This window comes from Carex rostrata, chromosome 24, assembly GCF_964058835.1.
Source record: "Carex rostrata chromosome 24, lpCarRost1.2, whole genome shotgun sequence".
Classification (NCBI taxonomy): Eukaryota; Viridiplantae; Streptophyta; class Magnoliopsida; order Poales; family Cyperaceae; genus Carex; species Carex rostrata.
The window spans coordinates 5,554,977-5,581,073 of NC_135941.1; the positions used below are offsets into that span (position 1 = coordinate 5,554,977).

The window sequence follows — 26,097 nt, forward strand, 5'->3', positions numbered from 1 at the left end:
ATATTCACAAAGACCTCCTCCAATCGGGTTTCAACAAACCTGTGATATCTTATTACAGAATTTGGCTAGTATAACATCAGTGTCATTTCAATCTATATAACACCAACTCTAAAACCTATCAAATTGACTTGAAACGGTGAATCCAAACCGTTCAAACCGATCTACTTCATTAGTTGTGCGTTTACATGCAAAATTTATAACTTTTCGAATTTATTTAGTATTAAATCAAGCGGTCAAATGTGTGAGTTTTTAAGTTGATTTTAATGCATTCATTTTTCAATATTTTTACCGCTTGATTTGATACTAAAATAACTCAAAAATAAATAAAAAATTGTATGTAAATGCATCACTCATAATGTAAATTGGTTTGAACGGTTTGGATTAGTCGTTCAAAGTCGATTTGATAGGGTTTTAGAGTTGGTGTTATATAAGCCAAAATGACACTGATATTATATTAGCCAAACTCCTTATTACATTAAACTATTGTCTTAATTATTATCGTATTAGTATTTTTTAAAACTTGTAAATTCTGACCATATAAAAAAGAAGTTGGATGATTTTTAATTTTTTATTAAATAATTCTGACCTTATAAAAAATAGTACTCACCAATTCACTATCAGTGTCACGTACAAGAGCGGGCCTTCCAGTAGTTTATGTTTGTGCGTAAAGCATGAAACCGACTATCAGTATAGCCCACAAAAGCCCATAAATTACAGTTGAAAGGTCATAAAAAGACCATACACCTTCTCCGGCCCGTATTATTTTCCTTTAGCTTTCCCACGGAAAATTGAAAAACCGCTTCTCGGATTTGGGATTTGGATTTGCGCAAGGGAAGTTCAGGATTCAGTACACTGGAATACAGGATTAGTGGATGACTTCTATCCCCTCCGGCTACCTGACTGAGTAGAATGAATCGGACGGTCCGAAAATGGATTGGCACGCATCTCAAGGCACAAATAATCCTGTCTCCTTGTCATCCCATATCCCGACAGGCTGAGAGTAAATCTGAGCCGTTTATTTTAATTGTGTTGAGTCAGGTACCTGGGAGGATCTTAGTGGATTGTCACCAGGCAATGCTTAAACTTCAGAGTGTGGACCCGTTATACAATGCCAATGTTCACCGACATGTGGGACCATCATCAAATTATCATCCTACGAACGCGATTTAATGCATTCGAGGATTAATTAATCCCGTTCTTTACAACACATACCTCATCCTCTCTCTCTCCCTCTCTCTCTCTTGCACAATCCCGCGCGCCTCTTTGCTTAGTCCGGTGGAGAGAGATTCGATCCATGAATTCAAACCCCGTTCAAACCCTAATTCTTGGAATATGATTTTCTAGCTTCTCTAATTCCAAATTCCAATGGAAGAAAACAAACCTCAAACTTCTATAACCGCCGCGGCTGTCGCCTCCACTTCAACCTCCGCCGTACCTAGGGTTACGCCTATTCCCCAACCCCCTGTTACTTCTACCAACGCTGGAGCTAGAGTTCAGGCGGCGCTGCCACTTCCTCCAGCCCCGTCTCAGGCTTCTACTTCGTCAAACCCTCGCAAAGACGCTCAGACGGTGGTTAATGAAGCGAGGCAGAGGTTTAGCGTGGAATTGAAGCCGGATGAGACGACCATTGTCTCATGGAAGAAGCTTGTGAAGGAGTCAGGCACGGCGAGGTCCCCTAGGCCGGAGTCTAGGGCTGAGCACCCAGTTGATTTGGGGCCCCAACCTGGTTTGTCTGCTTCGGTATGATTTCAAACGCTCTTTTCATCCTGTCACTTCATTTATGGAGCATTTTGAAAGCTTATCTATACGTGAATTTCAAGGCAGCTAATTTTGTTGCTTCTGCTGATCAGTTAAAACCAGGAGAGAATGATCCGAAGGAAGCCGTCCCACCATTGACCCGTTTCAGTTCAGTCATTGAAAAAATTGAAAGACTCTACATGGTCAGTGTTTAATATCTTGAGTTTCTTGGTGACTTAAAGGCAATTGTTTGATTTGTACAAAAACCCACTTGTTTTTTTGTTCTTTTTTAAAATAGGGGAAGAATAGTAGTGATGAAGAAGAAGAGCTTGATGATGCACCTGATGATGATCAGTATGATACTGAGGATTCTTTCATTGATGACACCGAGTTGGTAAATTTTATGTTCTTTTATTTATAATTGTTGCTTATTTCATCTTTGTTATTGTAATTTGTTATGTCTAGAAATAATCTAATCGTTGATAGTTTATCGAAATTAATGTACCGCATATCTTCAGTAATTGCAATTTAATATTAAGGATTTGAAAACTGAGGGGTTTTTGCCAGTGTAGGTTTTGATGCTATTTAAAATCTGTTCATCTCATTTCCCATTAGGAATTATAATCTGAAGCATAAACAAGTTACCTAAATCATTAATATTCGTGTCCATAGTTTTATAAATTTTTAGATTGTTGTACTTTATAAGGAGGTCAAAAATGGTATGCACCATTCTTGATTGAATTAGGTTAACTTCTTTGTTTTCATTTGACCACTTGATCTTCTATGAAATTTTATAAGAAATATACAAAATTCGAACATGTATGCATCACTCATGATCTAGAATTCATGGCACCAAAAACCTGTGTTGGCGGAGTTCTCTTAAAAATTTGATGCAATATGTATTTTCAAGTAGAACTAGGGTGTTCTTAAGTTCACCAAGCCTCTTTGTGAACTCAACTCTAAAACCTATCGGATTGACATCAAACGACGAATCCAAACCATTGAAATCCATCTATCTTACGAGTGATGCGTCTACATGTGAAAATTTTAAATTTTAGAATAATTTTGTATAGTGTCAAGTGGTAAAAAAATTTCAAAAAATGAATGCATTAAAATTAATTTATATACCTTCTAATTTTGATTGCTTAACTTCATACTATATTAATTCAAAAGCTTAAAATTTTCACATGTAGATGCATCACTCGTAAGGTAGATATGGGTTTCAATGGTTCGTATTCGTCATTTGAAGCCAATCCGATAGATTTTAGAGTTGAGTTCACAAAGGGGCTTGATGAACTTAAGAACACCCTAGTTCTACTTCGTATTTTCTTCTTAAATCCAATATGTTGTTTCTGTTAAAACCCTCTTAAGTTGGACGAGCCAATTCTTTCTTTACTTTCTTTTTACTTTCTTAAACATGAACTTAATAAACTTCCACATATATACATGTAAAGGATTGAATGCTCACATAAAACATGTTGAAGTTTTTATGCTGATGTGACATTTTTCTTTCATTACCTTCACTAATAAACTTGGACATATATACATGTAATGGATTGAATACTCACATAAAACATGTTGAAGTTTCTATGCTGATGCGGCGTTTTTCTTTCATTACCTTCACTATCATTTGTTCTTTTGTTTACAGGATGAGTATTTCCAAGCGGACAACTTGGTAACGAAGCACACTGGTTATTTTATCAATAAAGGACAGCTAGAACAGATGTAAGTCTGCAAATGTTTACAAATACTTATACAGGGTACATTCTGTAATTTATAGTTAGAGATGGTTTTGTAATATAATTACAAAAGGTTCTAGTTAAATTAGTACATCAATTAACTTGATAAACTATGTTACCCAGATAGGGCAATACAGGTGCAGTATCTGTGTGAGATGGGTATCTGATATGGAAATGTACATGATACTGATACACATTAGATGCATCCCTGTCACTGAAATATTTAAATATGTTCTACAGATATGGTGAAACATATTGTTAAATAAGGCTTACCCCTGCACTTAAAAGTGCTGCAAATGTGATTTTTGAAAGGGTGGTAGGGTTAGGATTTAGCAAGAGCATGAGTGCAGGTAGTGAGAAAGATGGCATAGATGATGTGCCGAAACTAGATATATCTCCAGAAGAAGATTAGCAGGGGATCAGGGTGTTTATTCAAGGAGATTCTCATTCTGTTAATTTTATCACATCTCACAAGTCATAAATTGTATAACATTGGATTCTTATAATGGGGTAAACATAACTTGGTAACTAATAAGTATTTAAAATAAAAAAACTTGGAATTTCTAAAACAGACTAGAATCGTAGTGAATTCACAGAGATAATCTTCCTTGGGAAACTTAGAGTATTTTGATCTCTCCATTCTTATATTTGCCAACAAATATGCATCAAATCTAGTTAAAATCAGTTGACATCCAAACATAATAAATTCAAGTAAAATTTGTTCAATTTGGCCCATTATATCTGACTTGATTAAACCTAAACTAAACTTGGACTTAAGACTCAATTATGCAACTTTTATTTACCTCTTATTCAACTTAAATTTAGTATATTTTTTTTCTTTTTGGATTTTATCAGTAGTGAACCGAGTGCATCCAAAAGCCCGACACCTAAGAAAAGGAGAAGAAAAGATCCAACTATCACTACTAGGGTTTATAATGAACAGGAATGGAAGCAATTACAACTGATGAACACAGCAGCAGTACCTGGTGAGTATCGCCCCAAGGCTGTTAACAACAAAAGCAGCCTATCAAGTGGGGCCCAAAAGAGGAGCATAGACAAGAGTAGCAAGGAAACAGTTCTTGCACTGGAATCAAGAAAGTTGGTCGGCAACTCAAAAGGCTTAGTTATCGAATCAAACAATAGTATTAGTTCCTCTACACGAGAAAAGGACATTTCTGGATATATCGAAATGAACCCGAGAAAGATTTTAAATGGTGAAAACGAGGGGAAAATAAAGAAGGAGAACAAAAGTGAATTTGTTGAGCCTAGCACATCTGGCAGTGTTTATCCTGTACAAGCCATGGTATCTTCTCTCTTCTTATCTCAATATATGTACTTATTTTGTTCTTGTAGTTACATTGTCAGATTTAGGCGGTATTAACTTGGGTATACATCTATACTTGGTATTTCATAATGTATTTTTTATACAATTTTTATAGCAGTTAGACAATATGGACTTGATGTGTTAATGCTAATACATTGTGAAGTTATATCTGATGTTGCTTAGCACGATAGATTTTTATTTCTTTAATTAATTTTCTACTATTTTTTGTGGCAGTACCAGACACCTCCTATGGTTAGAGATGGAACATCTAGCAGGCCTAAAGGCTCAAGACTTGAAAGAGCAATTAAGGACCTTGAGAAGATAGTTGCTGAATGTAAGTCTATAATCTTTTTTTTTTTCTTTTTTTTTCGACTCTGGTATAACCTGCTTTCTTATGCTTAGAACGCGTTATTATTTACGAACTATCTAAAAAGCAAAATAATGGTACCTTATCTCGACACCTATATATCTGGAGAGAAAAATTGGCTTTAGTTGGTCAATACTCAGCACTAAAATATAGCAATAAGAGTATCTAGCTTGAAATGCTGTTCTCTACTTTCGTCTATTACGATGTTTATAATTGACAATGCTTTATTCTGGTAGTATATATTGTGCAATCATACGCCCATAAAGAGAATCCGTATCCTCTACGGTATTGCAGAGGATCACCCTCACTTTACGGTTTGAGATTAAATTTCAACCAATTTGGTATTCGGGCCGCAATAGGGGGCAGTATTTTTGGGCTTTGAGATTCGTGCCAAGTTAAAAAGAACGGTTCAGATCTAGTAATTGTAAAAGATTCCCTTATCAGGTATTGGAGAGGATGTGAATTCCCCATAAAGATGCATCTTAATGATATTCTAATGCTGTGTATGAACTAATTAATGGATAGCATTTGGCTTTAATTTTTTATTTATAGGTCGACCACAAAGTGCAGAGGTACAAGAAGTGGACCCTGCAAATCCAGCCATAAAAAGGAGATTGCCTCAGGATGTGAAAGTAAAGCTTGCTAAAGTTGCAAGACTCTCAGTAAGTGCCTAACCAAAGCTATTGTGAAGTGTAGCAATTTATTTGTTTATAGTTTATCCTTGAATGCATCTCATCCAAGTTTGCACTCTCAGGCTGGCCAAGCTAATATCTCAGAAGAACAATTGGTAGACCGGCTCATGGGTATTGTTGGTCATTTGGTTCAGCGCAAGACACTGAAGGTGCAGTCCTATAGTCTGGAATATAATCCTATCTTTTATTTAATTATTTATTTTGATGAATTAATCCCGTTTATGTTTGAGATCTGTCTATTGATAAGATTGTATGAAGTTTCTATAGTGAATTAATTGGTAGGTTTGTATCTGACATATTGAAAACGTTACTGTACTCTTGATAACAGAGAAATATGAGAGAAATGGTTGAATTGGGACTTTGTGCAAAGCAAGAGAAGGCTGACAGATTCCAGCATGTAAAAAAAGAAATAAATGAGATGGTCAAACTACGTGTTTCTCAACTCAAATCCAAGGCACATCTTATACTTTTCTTTCCTTTATTCCACAATATTTTTTTTAATAAATGCGGAGGATGACGGTTTTGTTTTGTTCGGATAAAAGTTAAACGGAACAATAATATAATGGATTGTCACCAATTTTCCAAATTATAGCTTTAGTAGGAGAAATATAATAATTGAAAATGCAAGCTCTTTTCTATTAGGGAGCAGTTTTGCTTTTCATTAAAATCAGGTCAAGTTACTATACCAAACATAAGTTTTAGCTGTCTCATGTATTGACCATATTCATGAATTTATTTGTTGTGTAGATGCAAGAACAACAGCAAGCAAATGGATCAGGTGATGATTTTCAAGAAGTAGGATATAGTGGCGCATTGAAAGGGAAGTTTACTATGGATAATGCTCTTGAAGATAAGATATGTGATCTCTATGATTTGTATGTTGAGGTAAGGATCTTTAGCTGTGTGCGTGGGTCACATTTTTAATCATCTCTTTAACATTACGGCATTGGTTAATTATAGGGGATGGATGAAGACAAGGGCCCGCAGTGTAGGAAGCTATATGTCGAGGTACTTATTTCTTTTATCCTTAGTAATGAATTAAATTTTCCCTGTATATGTTTGTTGATATATAGGATTTGATACTTCTCCTTTTTCAAATGTAATTCGTGTGTGGCATATATTTTACTTGATACGATTTCTAACTAGTGATATTTTAAATGGACTCCCTAAATGAAAAGAATTAAACAAGTGCCAATAATCATATTAGATAAACAGATCTGAGTTAGAAATTCCAACCAGCAAAACTTACCTCAAATTATTCTCAAATTTCAGATTTTTTTTTTCTTTTGTTTATTTATGACAGCTAGCGGAGTTGTGGCCACATGGCTATATGGATAATTTGGGAATAAAGGAGGCCATTTCTCGATCCAAGGAGCGTAAGAGGGCACTGTACAATCACCAAAAGGTACATTAGATGTGCGGCGATAGAAAATAAAATAAAAATATTACATAGAGCAGTTGGGGTTCATTCGTTAATCAATAATTATTTAGGTCCGCAATGAAGAGAGGCTGAAGAAGAAAAAACTTGCCCAGCAAGCCCTATCCCCTCATGCAAATCCTACTCAAGTACAACAAAGCACCTCTTCATTGGCAATCGTATCTCAAGAAAAGCAAATAGCTAGCGTTAATCCTAATATGTCAATTAACCCTAGTTCTGGCGGAAAATCGATTGTGGACCCCACATCCTTTTTCCCTGACTATTACCAGCACCAAGGGCCAAAGAAGATGAAGAGAAAAGCTGAATCAGATCCAGGCGAGGGTCAGATTAATCGGAAACCGGTAAGGAGCAAGGAGAAGCTTCACAAGTTAAACAGGCATAGCAATATTAAAAGTGAGGCAAATGCAGTTACTGATAAGAGCACCAGTACTAATGATAATCCTAAAAGTGATGGTCAAGGATCAAGTTTGGTTTCAATGGGTGTGGGTTTACCAGGTTCTTCTGACCAGGCAAATGTGCTGCCTAAAGATGACTTACCTAATGCGAGTTGATTTTTTGTTATTGTATTAGTTAGGAGGTTTAGATAGAAGAGTCGATGCTTGTGATGTGTTGTCCCTGTATGGTGTTGAATGAATCGGCCAAATTCTTTTTCTGCAAGGGAAACAATTAATCTGTTCTAACAGAAGTTAGTGGTCTTAATTTGCAATTCTGCAATAATATCAGTCAAGTATAATTGATTAATTTTTTTTTTTTTATAATTTATATGGTTGTCATAATTCATTTTTGGTGGTCAACGCTTGTTCCAACAATGTAAACAACAGATTTCATGGTCTATATCGTTTAACAGTTCCCAGTTTACACTAGAATCTATCAGACTTCTCAGTTTGATAATCAGTTTATACTAAGGTGAAGTTGCTGGTATCTAGAATGGAATAGGGACTTGCCATCTAAGGGCACGTTTATTTTTGCTATGGCAAAAGATACCATACTAGCAAATTTGACAACTATCGTGTGAAAAATATCAAATTTCTGTTGTTGTTATTGCCATTTACTCCAATTTTAATTTATGCAATACATTAATATTTAAACTTTGTCATTTGTTATGAATTGGTTACTCAAGTTTAATTTGTTCCTTTGTAATTACTAGTGATTGGTAAACGGGTACCTTGGGCCGGGTTCGGATAAACCCGTGGCGGGCAACAGGTAGAACGGGTACTCGGGTAGAACGGGCATGGGTAGACGGTTTTTTTTTTTCAAAAACTCTACCCTATCTGTTTCATACTTGTACCCGTCTCGGGTTCACGGGTACGGGGGCCAGGCGGTCCGGTCCGGTTTTTTTTCTCCTTTTTTTGTGTCGTACGAATATTATTACGTGTTTATAATTCTACTTTTAAAATCTGAATAGTTCAATATCAAATAGTGTATATATATATACATCAAATTATCAAGTCACATCTTTATAATTCCTAAATAAATAAAATTTGTAACTTATATATAAAAATTATTCGTGCGAAAATTTGTATATTTATTCGGCTAAGTACAAATCTATTTATTTATTTCTTTACACGAGTTATTTCATTTTATTTTCAAATTCTCATTCTAATTATATAGTTTCATAATTTATTTATATCTCGAAATTTTTAGTTTACATTTTAAATTGATAATATATTTTCTAAATGTTAATTTATTTTTAATAGATTAAATCAATTACTAATTATTTTAAAATAATGTTGCTTAAATCAATTACTTAAATCAATTACTTTAAATTGCATAAATTTAATTAATATATGTATAATATAATCAATTAGGTTTTTGTACAATTATACAAAAAGCTAAATTAATCTATATGCAAATTAAAAAATTCTACAATTAATAATTAGACTACAAAAACCTAAATTATACTAAACAAAATACCGATCGTTGTACGTCTACCGTCGAACGAAAACTTAAACAGAGTTTTTGAGGCACTAAATGACATTTTTTTGAAATTCTGATGCTTTGAATACCCTGGGGATATCCCCGGATGATATTTGAATCCGTCTCGTCCCCCCCTTTCCGAAAAGTCGTCATACGCGCAAATCCGACTTTCCGAGCCAAAGTTATGACTGTTTAAAGTTTTTTCGAAAGCTAAACTTTGGAAATTCATAACTAACTGTAGAAAAATCCAAATAAATTGAAATTTATGTCAATTATGTGTAATTTTGAATGCTCTACATGCTGGTGTAATAACTTTTGCAGTTTGGTCCCTGTATCAGTCCAGACTTGCTGATTTATCAGAAGATGTCAAATTTGATATACATATACATATATTCAGTGTTTTAAAATGCGGCCGCATGCGCTATGTATATATGTATAATATATGTATAATATATGTATAATATATGTATATGTAATATAATATGTGGGAACCTGCTAGCATGCTACGTGTAGTTAGCTCCACTCCATGCAACGGCTGAATATTCGACTTTTCAAAATCCCAATGGTCGATCCGAACCGTTCATCTTGTTCTCCATATTAATATGTGTTTGGAGACCAAATTTTACATTTTTTGGAATTTTTTTACTATTTTTTTAGATTTATTGAAAATCGTTATTTTTTTATGGACCAGATTTGCTGAAAACAACGATTTTCAATAAATCTAAAAAAAATAGTAAAAATTTTTGAAAAAAAAGTAAAATTTGGTCTCCAAACACATATTAATATGGAGAACAAGATGAACGGTTCGGATCGACTGTTAGGATTTTGAAAAATTGAATATTGAGCCGTTGCACGGAGGGGAGCTATACTACGCATAGCATGCTAGCATATTCCATAATATGTGTATATGTATATATAATATAATACATGTATATATAGAGTAGAACTAGGGTGTTCTTAAGCTCACCACAGTGTTTGGTGAGCTTAACTCCAAAACCCATTAAATCAGTTTCAAATGATGAATCCGAACCGTTGAAATCCGCCTACCTTACGAGTGATGCGTCTACATGTGAAAATTTTAAACATTCAAATTAATTTAGTATAAAGTCAAGCGGTCAAAAAACGTTCAAAAAATGAATGCACTAAAATTAATTTATTAACCTTCTAATTTTTACTGATTGACTTTATACTATATTAATTCGAATGTTTAAAATTTTCACATGTAGTCGCATCACTCGTAAGGTAGGCAGATTCCAATGGTTCGGATTCGTCATTTGAAATCAATTTGACGGGTTTTGGAGTTAAGCTCACCAAACACTTTGGTGAGCTTAAGAACACCTTAGTTTTGTAATATGATATATGTATATGTATATATAATATAATACATGTATATATATGTAGAGGAGGGATCGAGTTACAACACTTTTGAGTTACAACATCTATTTTTTTTCATTTTCAAAGTCCAAATGTGCTTGGAGACCGAATTTTACATTTTTTGGAATTTTTTTGCTATTTATTAAGATGGGTACAAAATCGCTATTTTTTAATGGTGCATAATTTTAATAAAAACAACGATTTTGTACCCATCTTAATAAATAGCAAAAAAATTCCAAAAAATATAAAATTTGGTCTCCAAGCACATTTTAATATAGATTAAATATCTAACGGTTTGGATCGACGATTTGGACTTTGAAAATGAAAAAAATAGATGTTGTAACTCAAAAGTGTTGTAACTCGATCCCTCCTCATATATGTATATCAATATATGTAATATGATATATGTATATGAATATATAATATAAGAGGAGGGTTCAAATGCACCATCTTTTTGGTGCTCCAATATGCTCCAAGTTCTTTATTTTCATTTTTTCAAAGCCTGAATAGTCGATCCGAACCGCTCAACATGATCTTCATAATAAAAAATGCTTGGAGACCAAATTTTATATTTTTTAGAATTTTTTTACTATGGTTTTATATAGGTACAATATGACTTTATCGGATGGTCCAGAATCTCCTTAAAAAAGTGATTTTGTATCTATCTTAAAAAATAGTAAACAAATTCTAAAAAATATAAAATTTGGTCTCCAAGTATATTTTATTATGAAGATTATGTTGAACGGTTCGGATCGACTGTTTGGACTTTGAAAATGGAGATAAATGATGTAGTTCATGTGGAGCATATTGGAGCACCAAAATAATGGTGCATTTGAACCCTCCTCATAATATAATATATGTATAATATATGTATATACGTTTGGCTACTATGCTTATATAAGCATATCCCCACATATGCTTATAACTCATTTTTGCGTTTCCAATGGTCAAACGACCGATCCGAACCGTTCATCTTGTTCTCCATATTAATATGTGCTTGGAAACCAAATTTTACATTTTTCTGAATTTTTTTGCTATTTATTAAGCCACTTTGAAAATCGCTGATCCGATGGTCCAGAAATTTTTACTGTTTTTTACTGTTCACAGCAAAACAGCAATTTTAAAAAATGCTTAATAAATAGTAAAAAAATTCCAAAAATTGTAAAATTTGGTCTCCAAGCACATTTCAATATGGATTAAACATCTAACGGTTCGGATCGGTCGTTTGGACATTGGAAATGCAAAAATGAGTTATAAGCATATGCGGGGATATGCTTATATAAGCATATGCGGGGATATGCTTATATAAGCATAGTAGCCAACCTCATGTATATATACATATACATATAAGATGAATGCTAATGTTATATGTTTATAAGTGAAAAAAAATGTTATATGTTAATAAGTGAAAAAGAAATGTTAATTGACTCATTTTTTTGAAGTTTAAAGAACTCAAGTATTTGAAATTTGAAATTTTCAGATATGGATCCGCATTAGCATAGTGCGACCCCAACATTTTTTTTCTTATCTCAATTTCAATCTTCTAATTGAACTTTGAACGCCAAAAAATTTGCATATCTTAGAGGAACATGATTTCCAAGAAAACAAATATAATGTTTCTTTAGACAAAAAAAAAATGTTGGGGCCGCATCGGTATAGTGCGACCTTCAGTATTTGAATCCGCATCGTTGTTGTGTGGTCACGATAGAAGTCGAATTCTTAAGAAATCGGAGTTTTTTTATCTCTTATTTTTTCTGAAAATGGTAGAAATAAAATTTCGGAGTGTACGAAGTACGAACTCCAAGAAAAGTTGAGGCAGTTCGGTGAATATTGGATCAAATTTCATTTTCCAATCAATCAGAGTCATCCGATCTGCATTAAGATTTGTGCTTACGCGATCAGATCAGATGGTTCTAACATCCCCCGTACTCTCTCTTTTAACGCGGATTCTGGGCCTATAATAGTGTTTGGGCTTTCATAGAAACCCGTATTCTTTGGACGCGCTTCGGTCGGGAACCCGGGTTGTACTGAATCCGTATCAGGTACCTGAGGTACAAGTCATAAATCTGAACCGTTATTTTCATGTGGAACGAATCTCAAAGTAATCCCCTACAGTCCCAACCGGTTCCGGATTGAGTTTGTCCCAACTGAGATTAATCTGAGCCGTTCGTTCTTTTAAATTGCACCTCAGGTACCTGGGCGGATACGCACTCGGTTGTACTTATTCGCACGCACTCCCGCCATTGTTCTATAACAGAATCAGATTTCGCACACTAAATCAAATCCTAAATCGAAAATAATCGATTTGAATTAAGAGATAAAAGAAGGTCGTCTGTCATAAAAAAGAGAAAAAAAAATTACATGGCATCAATTCTATCTTCATCTCAGAACCAAGACGACGACTTGCCTGAGTGCCCAGTATGTCTCCAGCCGTTTGATCCTGTCTCCGCCGTGCCACGTGTCCTCCCTTGTGGCCACTCGATCTGCCACGTATGCCTTCCCTTACTGCCCCCTCCTCTTGCTTCACTTCCTAACTCCCTTCGCTGCCCCTCTTGTACCCAGCTTGTCCCCTTCAACCGACAAGTGGGTCCCGCCTCCCTCCCTAAAAACCTCGATCTTCTCCATTTCACCTCACCAAAAGGAGATAAAACCAGCAGTAGAACAGAAGTTCCTGCTTCTATTATTGCCAAAGTTAACGCCCAAAAGCCTCTTCTTTGGTCGCATCAAAATTTATTGTCTATTTGGAAGAACTTCGTGTTGCCAGAGAATTTGGTAACTTTGGGAGAAAAAGGAGATGGGATTAAATTTGGGACGTTTAATGCTACAATTGGGAGCCCTTGGTTTTGCAAAGAGAAACAAAGGGTTAGTCTTTTTCAAATAAAGGCTGAGTCTTTTGTGGATGGTAAATCAGAATGGTTCAAAGCAAGTTTTTTTTATCGCATGATGGATGCAATTGAGAAATTAGGTCAGTAATCATGACTTTTTGTTAGTTTAGTTTTCTTTTTCTAGAGTTGATGCATATTTTATTGGAACTTGAGCAGATATCGTTCACGCATTAGTGATCAACAAGCTCTTACTTTTGGATAATATTGTTTTATAATCTAGTTTACTATATCTGTAGGAGATAAAGCAAGAGAAGAATTGGGTTTTCTTTTGGAGGCCTCCTCAAGGGTACCGTATGGTATTTCTAAAGCTTATGGGTTATGGCTGGATGTAACTGAGGAACAAAGTTCAAATATTTACTTAGTTTGTGAGGGATTTGATGAAAGATTGAAGTTCTCATCAAAGCCGGTGAAGGAAGACTTAATGTTTCAGGTGGGAATTGTTTGTATGGAATTATGTGAAATTATAACAAATTTGCATACTGAAGGAATCTCTTGTGGATGCCTTGGATTTGATTGCTTCTACTTAAACAAGCATCAGCATGTTATACTCAATTTAAATGAGGTAATAGTTCTTTCTAGGAGATTAAAAGAGGTTCCTTTCAAGGGTGATTACACCAGTTTTCTAAATGATGAAATTTTATTGGCCCCTGAGTTATTGAGTCAATTTCAGAAGGGTCCTATCAAAGACTATTCAATTGAAGACTCGGTTAATTATAGTTCTGATATTTGGTGCTTGGCATGCTTGGTAATTACTCATCTAATGGGCAATATGCAATTTGTAACTGAACTTCTGCGAAATCCAGATAAAGATTTTGAAGAATTTTATGAAGATTGGAAAAACAAAGTTTTAATCAAGATGGAGGCTGTATTAACAGGCACAAAATTTGAATCTTTGATGGAGATAATTGAATCATGTTTGAGTTATGAACCACAAAATAGGCCTCATGCCATCAATTTATTTAGTGCTTTCCAAAATGTGATTATGGGATCACGTAGTGATGAGGTTGCCTCCTATGATTTGGTGAGACCAAAGGAAAGCTCAAATTGTTGTTTGCTTCTCTCAAACTTTTATTCAGTTGATGTGGAAATAAGGGATGAGAGAGATGGGTCTGAGGGAAACATTTTTGATGATGCTGGTAAAAGAGAGAATAATGGTATTGCTCATGGTGGAAATCGTGATGTTACCCTTATAGGCCACCGAGATTGTGTAACAGGGTTAGCTATTGGAGGTACAATATTTAATATTTTTTATAGTACAAAGGATTTTTTGTAATGGCAATGTGGTTTGATTGCTGGCAGGCGATTTTGTGCAATCTGAGAAATTAATTTTGTGAAGATTAACTATGTTCCCTGTCAGAAGGACATCACACTATTTACTATATTCAGACACTTGTTGGGGGGCTATGAAATCCCAATTACTGGTACTGTCTTTTCATTTTCTATTTTTCCCCCCCTCCTTTGAGTCATATTTTATGTCTTCATATATTGTAGGTGGGTTTCTCTTTAGCTCTTCATATGATAAGACCATCAATGTGTGGTCCCTAGAGGTAGGTTCCGCGAATATGTTTCTCTCTTTTTATAGTATGTTTATTTATTTATTTTGGTTTCCTTGTACTTATAATCATTCTTTTAGGATCTTTCTTGTGTGGAAACTTTGAGAGGGCATGAACACAGAATCATGGCAATAATAACGACTGATCATGCAAGTGAGTCATTTTGCATAAGTGCAGATGCTGGAAGCGGTATTTTCATTTGGAAGATCAGTTCTCCCCTTGAATCAAAAGTGTTCAAGAGCTGGTACGAGCACAATGATTGGCGGTACAGTGGGATCCACTCCTTGGCCTTCTCAGATTCTGGTTACCTCTACACTGGTAGTGGTGACAAGTCCATAAAAGCTTGGTCTTTTCAGGTGCTTTTCTTCTCCTGTTTATTTTGTGTTTGTTAACTATATTTTGTGCATGGAACACTTCTGTATTTTTTATGCATGGCCTCTCAAACCAACAATATATGCAGGGTCTCTCAAAACAATAATATGGAACATTAATTTGCAAGATGTCCCTATATATGGGCAATATTTCAGAAAGAACCATCACTCTTATATGTTTTTTTTTTTAAAATCTGTTTGTGCTTTGTTGCAAGTCCTATTGCCTTTACTCTTCAGGTCTTTATATTTTGTTCTTGATGGTAACAGTTTTAATTCGTAATTGCAAAATTCCAAAATATCAATGATCAATTAAGATTAGGAGCAAAATCTAACATAATTGCAAAATCAAGGTCACTTTTGACTTTACTATCATGTTAGACCAACCTATTGTGCTGTGTTGCATAATAACAAGTTCACGCCTTGCATTGGCAAGTCTCAGAATTAGCAAATAATTTTTGTTTTCAGATGTCCAGTTTTTGTTCTGTAAATTTGACTTCATATTAGTTTAATAAGCAACATCTGGCCTTCCTTAGCTTGAACCCAGTGGATCTCAAATGCAAGATGTATGCTGCATTAGATACTCTGATCTGAGGGCCAATTTTGTAATAATTCAATGGTTTAGAAACTCGGTCAACTCTGAGTTGACTCAGCTAATTAGGTCGGAAGCTATTTACTGTGTGTTCTATCCATGTGGTGGTTGTGTGTGTGTTGGGGGGGAGGGGGGGTTTAGATAAGGGCCAAAGAAGAAATGTTACTGGAGATTGTACTGCTCAGGTAGACCTGGTGCATATATCTGTGAGGTCAGCAAGTGAAAATTCTATCTCGGTTCATAGTGAATCAGGAGGCGCAACAAATCTTCACTTCGTATTCTATGCCATTTATTGATTGCTTATCTTTCCGATATATTGCTCAATTATTCAGAGCACAAACATGTAATGGGTCAATTGTGTTATTCTTCTTACCTTCTTATCTTACCACACCACTTGTTGTAGACAGGAAAAACATAAATTTTTAAAAAAGGACTATTGTGCAATAGATCAAACTGGATAGTGGATACCAAATTCGAGTTTGAGCTCAAGCTGGTTTCAACTTGAGAAAGGTTACCAAATGCAACTCGAGTTTGGGTCTATATCTGATAAAGGATTATGGCACAACAGATCAAGTTGCATTTGGTGTAATCTATCTCAAGTTGCTAATTAAGTGCAAAGCATTTTTTTTGCTGGATTGACATTATAATAATAAAGTAATCTTCTTTTCAAGTTTTCCATTAAGACATCAAAGAATTTTATCATAAGAAGTAAAGGAATAATTAGAGAAGGAACAAGAAATAAAACTGATTATAACAAGTTGGCTTCAATTCTGGCTGCAGGATCAGTCACTTGCATTTACCATGACGGGTCACAAATCAACAGTATGTTGCCTATCAGTAAGAGATGGTATTTTATACAGTGGTAGCTGGGATGGTATGGTACGGCTGTGGTGGCTGAGTGAGCACACACCTCTATGCGTATTAGGAGAAAATGAACAGCCATTAAATTTGGCACCTGTTTTATCTCTCTCAACTGGTACTAGTTTCGCTGCCTCAACATATGAGAATGGTTATATAAAGGTACGCAGTGCTTATAGCGTTAAGGCCTTTCATTCCGTTTTTTTTTGGGTTAAGATTTATGGAACTTTAGGTATGGAGATCTTTTTTATTTAGATCTGGAGGAGTGAGATGCTAGTCAGATCAGAGAAAATCAAGACAGGTGCCATATATGCTCTCTATTTAGAGCAAAATTGGATTTTCACTGGAGGTTGGGATAAAACCATAAATATACAGGTATCATTTATACTCCTGTGCTGCTATTTGCATGTTAATTTTACATTTGGCTTCTGTTTCTAACTGGTTGGTTTATGTTGAACCCAAGATTCCTATTATCTCGACCCTCACTATCTACAGTCTTATCTTGATTGACTTATGTGAGTAGCATCGCATTTGCCAATATTGAATGAGATGTGCGATTATGGGTGAGATTCACAGCAAGTATTGGATGATGATATTTGCAAAAGCCCTTCAGTAGTACAGTTTGTGGTCAATTATGTTATCTAATGCTATCTTTTTATATTTTTTGTTTATTTAAAAATATGTATAGGAATTTTCCGAAAAAGAGTCAGAAGTAGAAATAAGAGATGTAGCTTCAATTAAGTGTGATTCAGTAATTACATCTCTTCTGTACTGCCAAGGAAAGCTTTTTGTTGGTCTATCCAATAAAGAGATTAAGGTACTTTTTTAGTAATATACACACAATCTCTTCCTGTTTATTCCTGATTTTAATATAAAAATTAAAGATATGCTTGGCTCAAAAGAATTCTCCAGACTCTGCCTGGATAACTTGCGGCCACAACTGTGTGTGCCTATATACAACCAGACCAAAATCATGGCTGTGGCCGCATGCAGTCTAAAATGGTTGTTGTCTAATGGGACCAATATCCAGGTGTACTCAGGCATCAATTGCTTTTATTTGAAAACAGAGTATGTGCAGAATATATATTTTTTTAATTATTCCTTGTTGCATATGAAATTATTGCAACTTATAATTAAAACCATTTCCTGAAACAACATAATTCTTTCCTTTACCAGGTGTTCCACATGGATTTTTGATGGTTGTGTATACGAAGAAAGCTTGCCAGGTGTTCCACACTGTGTTTCTTAAAAGCCCAATATTGGTGCTGCTATATTGGGTCGAAAATTTTGTAAGAACTATAGAAAATATTGATGAATGTTTATGAGTACTTGGTTTATAAATTCCTGAAAGGAAGGACGAATGCTTTAGCACTTCTTTTGCAACTAAGCTATAGTGCAGTTGTCTTCCATTTTGCAATTATCCCGGACTTTATAAGTCCGAAATAGAAGGTGCTACACTTCTTGATGGCTTCACATTTGGTCAGATTCATGTAAACAGCATCAAACCAATTATTTTTAATTTGAAAATTGATTGTATTCTTGAAAAACTGCTAATGCATCCACCAATCAATAATGTGAATTTTGATCTGTGTTTATGTACTGTCTTCTCTCTCTCTCTCTTTTTTTGACATCCTGTACTGTCTTTTCTCAAAGTACAGAAAAGGGAGAATGCTGCAATGTGTTTGAAGGCTTATGATAGGGACTATAAAAAATTAAGCACTTACTGTGATTTTTTCCTTTGTTTCGTTGTTGCTTTATGGTTATATTATATGTTGGCAAGTACAGTAAAATTAAAGATAAATAAAAATTAAATCACTTTAAATATTAATATTTATTAAGGGCGGACTAAATGGAATAATATGAGACGCGTCAAAATATAAAAATTTGGTGCTTTAAAGTATCTACAGAGCAAATGTAATTTTTTTTTTATTTTAGTTTCAAGGACTTTAAAATATGTCATTTGAGTATTTGAAACTTAAGCTCACATTTTCCCTGTTTGAATTTGATACCGATGTGTCAGTATACCACCACCGCTTTATAAGATTGAAGTAGTCAAGTAGGTATGAATATTCATGTTAGCGAATCAGTTAATTTATCTCCAGTCAGGTTTTGATGGGACACCAATTCCCAACTTGTTCTTGAAATGAGACAATACCTACAATCTCTCAAGTTTATTGGTAAGTAAATATTTTTTTTTTCTCCTCAGCGTTGAAAGAAATTCATTTTTTAATAAACATATATAGAGCAGCTTATCTTATGTAATAGTAATGTTCTAAATATGCTGCTATAGCGCCGTTATATTGTTTTCGGATCATAAAAACTATGCTGCTATTAGTGCTATTTCGTGCTATAGTGTTATATGAACATAGCGTTGTCTTTTTAACCATTTCGCTATGACGAGATAAACGCTATTTAAACTTTTTAGTACGAGTTATCTCAACTTGTCTGAATTTTGCCACAAATTTTTCAAAATAATTACAAAATTAGCACTGCGAGCCAGAAGTGACCTGGGACGCAGCCACTTCGAATTGACACAAAACACTATAAAACTTGGAACAGGAAAAATCTTTCGTCCTTTTCATTTTTTCCGAATGTATTTCTTGAATAACATTTCCCATAAATAAAATAGAAGAACATAAAAGGAAAAGCAAAAGAAATGCAAATATAGCGTATCGGGTTCGTGTCAGACTAGTCTAGCATCCCGCCTCTCTTCTCTTAAGCCATCTCTCCTTTTCGTTTTTTATTTGTTTACCCTTCTTGCTCTGCCTCCATTCGACATTAACGCAAAACCTTTCTCTGTCTCCATCTATCTCGTCTCACTGTAAGAAACAGTCCCCCTTCTCTTTTTGTCCTATTTTTTTCTTTTTGAATATTCTTACTTGTTATCTGCTCAGAACTTAATCTTTCTCCCGATTATCCCTCTTTCCCTCTAAATTGACGCACCCACCTCTCCATTTGCATTCTCACCCCTTTCTTTTGTCAATTTGCATCAGGTTATCTCAATCAGGGTTTATTCCCTGTATAAACTGTTTTGGGTTGTCTTGAACCCTAGGGACTGGAGGTTAAAAGTGTGGAAAGTAAGGTCTGAAGAAGAGTATGCCAGAAAAAGTGGTTAAGCTTAGTGGGTTGTTGCATTTGCCAGATGTTTCATCAAGAGAGAATCTTATAACCTATAAAAGAAGAAAGGTTACAAATAAATCCATAAAACCTGATGACGAGGTAAGTCCACAATTTTTTGTTTGTGAAGTAGGGGACAACCACAATTGGTGTAGGTTTTCATAAATTGTGTCATTTTCTGTTTAATTAGATTGTAAGTACTGTTGGCATGATTTAAAAAAACAGCAATATTTTTACGCCAGTATTAAAACTGAGTTTGTCAAGCCTCATGCAGTATCAGAACCAGCCAGTTCAGGTTCCCAATTATTAGCTACCATTGCATACTAATTATACCAATGTAGGACAAAGTAAGGCTGATTGGTAATGGCTACCAGTTACCAACATAATCTGGTGAATATGTAGTATACCAATACTTGTTATGGTCTATGGGCTACCAATTACCAACCACAACTTGGTGAATATGGAGTATACCTTGAATATTTTTAAAAATCTAATTTGATTGTATTTAAAAAATTCTTAGTTATCTGAGACTTTAATAAAATGGAAGATCAAGAAGAAAGGGAGAGACATGGGGTGGGCCTATGGGAAAATGATCAATGGCAACAGACAGCACTGGGAATGCAACTGGTGTGGTCTAACTCGCTTTGGCGGTGGGGTTACCCGCCTCAAGCGCCACCTTGCTGGTGACCTGGATGTGCGTCAGTGCCCCAATGCACCTGCTGAGGTTGTGAATGAGGTACGGCGCAACCTCATCATGAGCGATATGAAGCTAAAGAAGAAGAATAAGGAGGTGGTGGTAGGACCCACTCATCAGGAAAATCCTGATAGGGTTAAAATGGGAAAAGAGGGAATTGAATCAGAGAGCATTAAGGTATGATAAATTTATGTTGATATAGAAACTAATTTTTATCGAGAAGTATTTACTCTTATTTTTACATTGGGTTTAGCAATTTTACTCTGAGAAGAAATGTTTTTATGGGGACCAGAATGAGGAGGGAAAAAAGGAGGATTTATGTAAAAAGGAGAAATTATCGGAAAGTTGGAGGGGTGTTCTGGAGAATATGCTGAAGATGCCAGATGGGAGTGGGAGTGGTGGGGTCCAGACCTGCATTCGTGACGTCCTTTCCTCTTTAAATGGGCCAATGCAGGTACCAATTTAGTGAATTTATTGGTTGATTCTTTTGGTAGGTTATTTATGGATGAATTACAGCACAATTCTTTTTATAGCTAATCTTTCTCTTGTTCTTTTGTTCTTTTTTTTTTTTTTTTCTGATCTTTTGCATCTGTAGTGTAATCAGATTGACACTGGAATTTTGACAAAGTGGGGCCGAGCTCTTGTGGATATCTTAAGTAATGACAAATTCGGGCTTCTTTGCACTCTGTTGTGTACCAATTTTGGAGACGGGAAAGGTAACAGCGGATGCTACTTTGATTTTAGCCAAATAAATGCCAGTATGAAGGAAGGAAAGTATGAGTGCTCACCTGATCTGTTTCATCATGACATCCAAAAGGTTTCCTTTTCTTTTATGTTATTTTGTTTCATTTACAACTGTTTTTGCAGATTACTGGTTTGGTTACAGATACAGTATAAGTGTCGTTCTCAATTCAGAGTTGATCAGTTACTGTCAACCACCATCATATCTTAAAAGAAAAGTCCCAAATTTTGAAATTTTCAACTCTAGTCTGGCTGAGAGGACTTTTGGTCATCCTTTTGTTTATTGATTCACCTATTTAATTTTGCAATAGGTTTGGGAGAAGTTCCAAAGAATTGGCCATGAAATGGTAGATCTTGCAACTAGCCTTTCTTCTATTTCAACAGCTGCGATTGAGAAACAGGTAATTTTTAATTATCCCTGATAAAAATGAGATCTGCATTGTTAAAAGTCAAAAGATATTGCTGGAAGCAACTTTGATTTGCCAACAAAGTTTCTGGTCTATTTTGGAAGTGTTTAGATATATAAGTCTGGATAGAAGAAAAATCAAAATTTGGGAAATAGGGGAAGGTTATCAAAATTTAAGTTAAGCTCATGCTCCCTACTGTCATTTTTAAGAATGAGGGAGTAACATTAAAAGAATAATTGTTATTATTTCTATACTATACCATAAATTGTTAAAATTAGTTTCTTATTTGTGAAAACAATTTTTCGGATGACAGGTTCCGAATAATATACCTCTTTTTATTATTTCGTTGTCAAACCATACCTCAGAATAGGGATGTTTGAGCAATCAATCTACCCACTTGACATAACCTGAATAACTTTTGGTCTAAGAATTTAGAAACACTTGCTAAGTAGAAAAACTATAGAAGTTAACCCAACCTCCAAAGGATGCTGTTCTCATCTGTTTTTCCATTTTTTTTCATTGGAGGGTTCTACTTTCTTTATTGGCTGGGATGTTTTGTGCTCTTTTTGTTTGTATGTTGTTATTAATTATGTCTTTGCATGGAACTCTTTTTGTATATTGTTATCATTCATTTGTTCAGTGTGCTTGAAGCTTGCAAAATCCTTGGTAGAAAACCTAGGCAAATTTGCAAACTGACTAGACACTTCTAAGAAAGTTTCTTTTGTCATGAACTATAAAATTTGCAAACTGACTGTCATGGATTAGGTACAAAACTTAGGCAAATTCAGACTGTGCCATCTGTACTCATATCACAAAACTCGAACCTGTGAAACAGAGACTTTTGGAGAGAATCAATGCATTGCACTGTCAATATATATTTGATTCTTATATGTAAAAATCAAGGTAGTTTTTAAAGAAATTATAATGACCTTCGTATTTGCTCCTTTGTAGATTGAATCTACTGAGCTAGACAACTCCAGAAAGGATCCCAAGGTAAGTGTTTTAATTGACAAAAATTCTCACCATTTTTTTTTTCTTCCCCTCCTTTTTCTTTTCCTTAAAATCTTGTAACTTCTTACATAACTTTAGGTGAGTCCTGTGATGCCAGAAGGCAAAAGCTCAGCTGAATCAAACACTGCAAAAAAATCGACCTCATCAGACTTGAATCCAACTCATGATCAGGTTGAGTTCGAACCCTCTCAGAATGACACGTGCGACTACGAATGCTGCACGTGCAGCTATTGCAATTTACCAATCGGTGAATGGGAGCATATCAGCTGTACCAGTTGCAACTTGACATACCACCTTGCCTGTGTGAACCCCTTCACAGAGGATGATGCCCCAAATAATACATGGTACTGTTCTGTTTGTGTCAGCGCCAAACAGATCCAGTCTGTTACAGAGGGAGAGCACCACGTACCCAAAATAGATGCCAGCAACTCACCAGAGAAACTGGTCAGAACTGGTCCTTCAGAAGTGTGCACAATATGCAGAGGTCCTGAAGATAGTGGAGAAGCCTTTTTGACATGTGACCGCCTGGCATGCCCATACAGGTATTATCACATGAAGTGTTTGAAGAAATGCCACAAACCCAATGCAACACAAGCTAATAAACAGTGCTGGTATTGTCCATCATGCGTTTGTCATACCTGTCTAGCTAATAAAGATAATCATCTGATAGTGTCTTGTGTTGGTTGTGATAGAGCATACCATACATATTGCATGAATCTACATTCAGTGCCAAATGGGAAGCGGTACTGTAACAGCTGTTACAGGGAAAAGAAAATGGAAGGAATAAGAGAGTATGAAAGAGAGAATGAACCTGAAAATAGTGAAGTTTATGAGCCTATGAAGATGCTAATATGTGCGCTCGAATCGCTGGAAGGTGAAGGAACCTTGGCAAACTAGGATAATATAATTATTGACTATTTTCATTTGTTTTCTTCTTTTCTTTTTGAAGTTTAAGTAGGATAAAATTGGAAGTCGGTGTATGAATGATTCAGATAGCATGTGTACACTTGGTGTGTGTTTTTAATTCTCATTGATTTGCCATTAAGAATTTTCATCAGTTGTTAGGCAAAACTATTAGTAAATGTTGAGCTAAATGCAAGCAGAACATAAGTGAAATCTCATTCTTTCTTATTTTTTATTTTTGAAATTGAACATAAGTGAAATCTCAATGAAGGCTGGCTATAAGCAGTTCGTAGTACTCACTGCTTAACTAACTGATCAACAGGTAGTGAGTAGTAGATATGTTAATCTTGGACTGACAAATCAGCGTGCATAACAAAGAAACCGGATATATCTCTACAGAAATCTTGGGGTTAAGTTTCAATTGGGGAAGCCATAGATTGTGAGAGTGATTATATGATTTGAAATGAAGTTTCAATTGACTAAAAGCATAACTAGACAAATGCACCATGTGGTGAATGCATTTCAGTACATCCATGTCGTTTAATTTTAATTTTTAATTTTTGTTCTAGCTCCATTTTTTAAAAATGTAACACTAATATTTCAGAAATTTGACAACATTATGCCTAGATCTGAAAATATGCTAGGAATTTTCAGTTCAGCAAAAGAGCCTTTTCTACGTAGAGATGAATTCATTGGGTATGTTCAGCATCATCTAATAAGATATATATTTTTTTCCATTCTCAACTGTCAGTCATAGTCATGTTATATTTCTTAAAACTGGAATATTAGTGCTATTCATTTAGAAACCTATAATAGGAAAATAAAAATTCTCAACTATTTCAAATAAACTTCTGAATTAACTCCAACTTTATATGAAATGGACTGTGAATGTAGTTTATTTGTAGTTTAATTTAAATAATCTCTCTATAGCATCTGCATGAATGCCGAATTTTTTTTTATATACCATAATAATAATAAAAAAAACCCAAAACACTCCCGTTTTGAAGGAATTTCACCTTTATCCAAGTTACAGAGCTAATCTGTGGCCCCATTTTGGAGAACCGCAGAGCTAATCTAAGACCCCATTTAACAGGTCGTAGGGGGTGTTTTGGTTTATTGTAACATGCAAAGTGGGGCCGTAGAGCCAATCTGCGGTCTGGGTAAAGATGGAATTCCCCCAAAATGGAGGTGTTTTGGTTTATTTTATTTTTTGATTATGGTATTTAAAAAAATTTCGGGCATGAATGACATGAAAGCTGATTCATATATGATATGCGCTCTTGGTGATCCAGTGGATGTCCCAAAACACATTGGTTTACATGAACTAGAACCAAGGTTCTAAATAGCGTTTATAGCGGCATAGCGGGGAGACAAAAAAAAAAAAAGCTTTAGCGAATAACGCAGTTATAGCGGAAGCTATCATAAATAGCGTTTTCTTATTTCAAAAATTATATTTTATATTTCTACTAATAGTAAATATGTCTCATCGAGAAAAAAAAAACCAAATTGATTCAGAAGTTATAATATTCATATTGAAGTTCAATTTCTTACGAACAAGGTCTCTAGGCATTGTTTTAATTTTTCATTTTTGAAAAACCCAACAATAATGCATAATACAAAATTTAATTGATATAGTGGTATAGCTCGCACATGTTCCATTATATTGATATAGTTTGATAAAGTAAAAAAAAAACCATCTGGACATTAATACCCATTAAAATTGCAAAATCATAAGCCTATGTATCATAGCGGACCGCTATTGCCGCTACGCGCTACACGCTATAGCGGCCGTAGCACGATTAGCGCAGTTTTACCTCGTAGCTTAGCTTTCTAGGTCCAAAACTGCTCTATTTAGAACACTGACTAGAACTATCAAAACTGGTACGAACTAAATAAACAGTAAATTAAGCCACTTATTTAACCAATTCGTTTTGGGACGAACTAAATAAACAGTTAATCAGGTCACTTATCATCAGTTACAGTATATTTCCTTCAATGAATACATATTCAAACATCTTGAATCAACAAATGGAAATGCTGATGCCCCCCATACATTAACAACTTCTTCTTCTTCAAAGCCTAGTAATGAAACCCAATCAGAATCAGCAACACAGGGACTTCCCAGGAGGTCACCCATCCTAGTACTACTCCTACCCAATTCGTGAGGGTTTCATTTCCACAAAGAGGTTGTTTTTTTACCATTGGCTCACCAAGCTTATCATGAATCCTCCTCCTTTTCCTGGCTTGGGACAGGCTGTGTAGAAACTACACAGGCGGAGTTCTCATACATCAACTACAGAAACACAAAAATGCTACAGATCGAAGTAGTTCTATTTATAAATATACAAAATGTGGTTGTTGTCTAACCGCTCGAAATTAG

At 35.0% G+C, this 26,097-nt stretch overlaps 3 protein-coding genes across 7 annotated transcripts; all 3 read left to right on the plus strand.

Moving 5' to 3' along the window:
- The first annotated feature begins 1,196 nt into the window (after positions 1–1,196).
- On the plus strand, positions 1,197–8,038 carry LOC144575429 (ubinuclein-1-like). 3 transcript variants are annotated; one of them, XM_078325573.1, is made up of 13 exons: positions 1,197–1,740; positions 1,851–1,940; positions 2,036–2,131; positions 3,386–3,462; positions 4,332–4,779; positions 5,041–5,134; positions 5,720–5,829; positions 5,922–6,008; positions 6,188–6,313; positions 6,607–6,744; positions 6,820–6,867; positions 7,163–7,264; positions 7,351–8,038. In XM_078325573.1, exons 1-13 carry the CDS (start codon positions 1,366–1,368, stop codon positions 7,846–7,848), a joined length of 2,289 nt encoding a protein of 762 aa, XP_078181699.1. In that variant the 5' UTR covers positions 1,197–1,365; the 3' UTR covers positions 7,849–8,038. The 3 variants fall into 3 exon arrangements, with proteins under 3 accessions (XP_078181699.1, XP_078181697.1, XP_078181698.1); XM_078325571.1 differs by having other exon boundaries at positions 1,199–1,740; positions 5,035–5,134; XM_078325572.1 differs by having other exon boundaries at positions 1,202–1,740; positions 4,335–4,779; positions 5,035–5,134.
- A 4,822-nt stretch (positions 8,039–12,860) lies between these two features.
- On the plus strand, positions 12,861–18,437 carry LOC144575569 (zinc ion binding protein). 2 transcript variants are annotated; one of them, XR_013518468.1, is made up of 8 exons: positions 12,861–13,553; positions 13,710–14,702; positions 14,965–15,020; positions 15,107–15,382; positions 16,767–17,006; positions 17,077–17,219; positions 17,533–17,661; positions 18,021–18,437. XR_013518468.1 is itself a non-coding variant. In XM_078325762.1 (8 exons), the coding sequence occupies exons 1-8, from the start codon at positions 12,950–12,952 to the stop codon at positions 18,039–18,041; spliced, it is 2,439 nt and encodes an 812-aa protein (XP_078181888.1). In that variant the 5' UTR covers positions 12,861–12,949; the 3' UTR covers positions 18,042–18,437. The 2 variants fall into 2 exon arrangements, 1 of the variants encoding a protein (XP_078181888.1); XM_078325762.1 differs by having other exon boundaries at positions 17,100–17,219.
- A 1,102-nt stretch (positions 18,438–19,539) lies between these two features.
- Positions 19,540–23,982, plus strand: LOC144575895 (PHD finger protein EHD3-like). 2 transcript variants are annotated; one of them, XM_078326145.1, is made up of 8 exons: positions 19,540–19,665; positions 19,838–20,063; positions 20,482–20,832; positions 20,909–21,109; positions 21,251–21,472; positions 21,708–21,797; positions 22,755–22,796; positions 22,893–23,982. In XM_078326145.1, the coding sequence occupies exons 2-8, from the start codon at positions 19,941–19,943 to the stop codon at positions 23,709–23,711; spliced, it is 1,848 nt and encodes a 615-aa protein (XP_078182271.1). In that variant the 5' UTR covers positions 19,540–19,665; positions 19,838–19,940; the 3' UTR covers positions 23,712–23,982. The 2 variants fall into 2 exon arrangements, with proteins under 2 accessions (XP_078182271.1, XP_078182272.1); XM_078326146.1 differs by having other exon boundaries at positions 20,948–21,109.
- The last annotated feature ends 2,115 nt before the right edge of the window (positions 23,983–26,097 follow it).

What these genes read in the sequence shown, in the direction of transcription:
- LOC144575429 (XM_078325571.1), top strand. Translation starts at nt 1,366, where the DNA reads ATGGAAGAAAACAAACCTCAAACTTCTATAACCGCCGCGGCTGTCGCC. An exon ending in AAATTGAAAGACTCTACATG is followed by an intron (nt 1,941 to 2,035) that starts GTCAGTGTTTAA and finishes TTTTTAAAATAG; the next exon opens with GGGAAGAATAGTAGTGATGA. An exon ending in CACTGTACAATCACCAAAAG is followed by an intron (nt 7,265 to 7,350) that starts GTACATTAGATG and finishes ATAATTATTTAG; the next exon opens with GTCCGCAATGAAGAGAGGCT.
- LOC144575569 (XM_078325762.1), top strand. Translation starts at nt 12,950, where the DNA reads ATGGCATCAATTCTATCTTCATCTCAGAACCAAGACGACGACTTGCCT. An exon ending in GGATGCAATTGAGAAATTAG is followed by an intron (nt 13,554 to 13,709) that starts GTCAGTAATCAT and finishes CTATATCTGTAG; the next exon opens with GAGATAAAGCAAGAGAAGAA. An exon ending in ATAAAACCATAAATATACAG is followed by an intron (nt 17,220 to 17,532) that starts GTATCATTTATA and finishes AAATATGTATAG; the next exon opens with GAATTTTCCGAAAAAGAGTC.
- LOC144575895 (XM_078326145.1), top strand. Translation starts at nt 19,941, where the DNA reads ATGCCAGAAAAAGTGGTTAAGCTTAGTGGGTTGTTGCATTTGCCAGAT. An exon ending in TTCATCATGACATCCAAAAG is followed by an intron (nt 21,473 to 21,707) that starts GTTTCCTTTTCT and finishes ATTTTGCAATAG; the next exon opens with GTTTGGGAGAAGTTCCAAAG. An exon ending in CAGCTGCGATTGAGAAACAG is followed by an intron (nt 21,798 to 22,754) that starts GTAATTTTTAAT and finishes GCTCCTTTGTAG; the next exon opens with ATTGAATCTACTGAGCTAGA.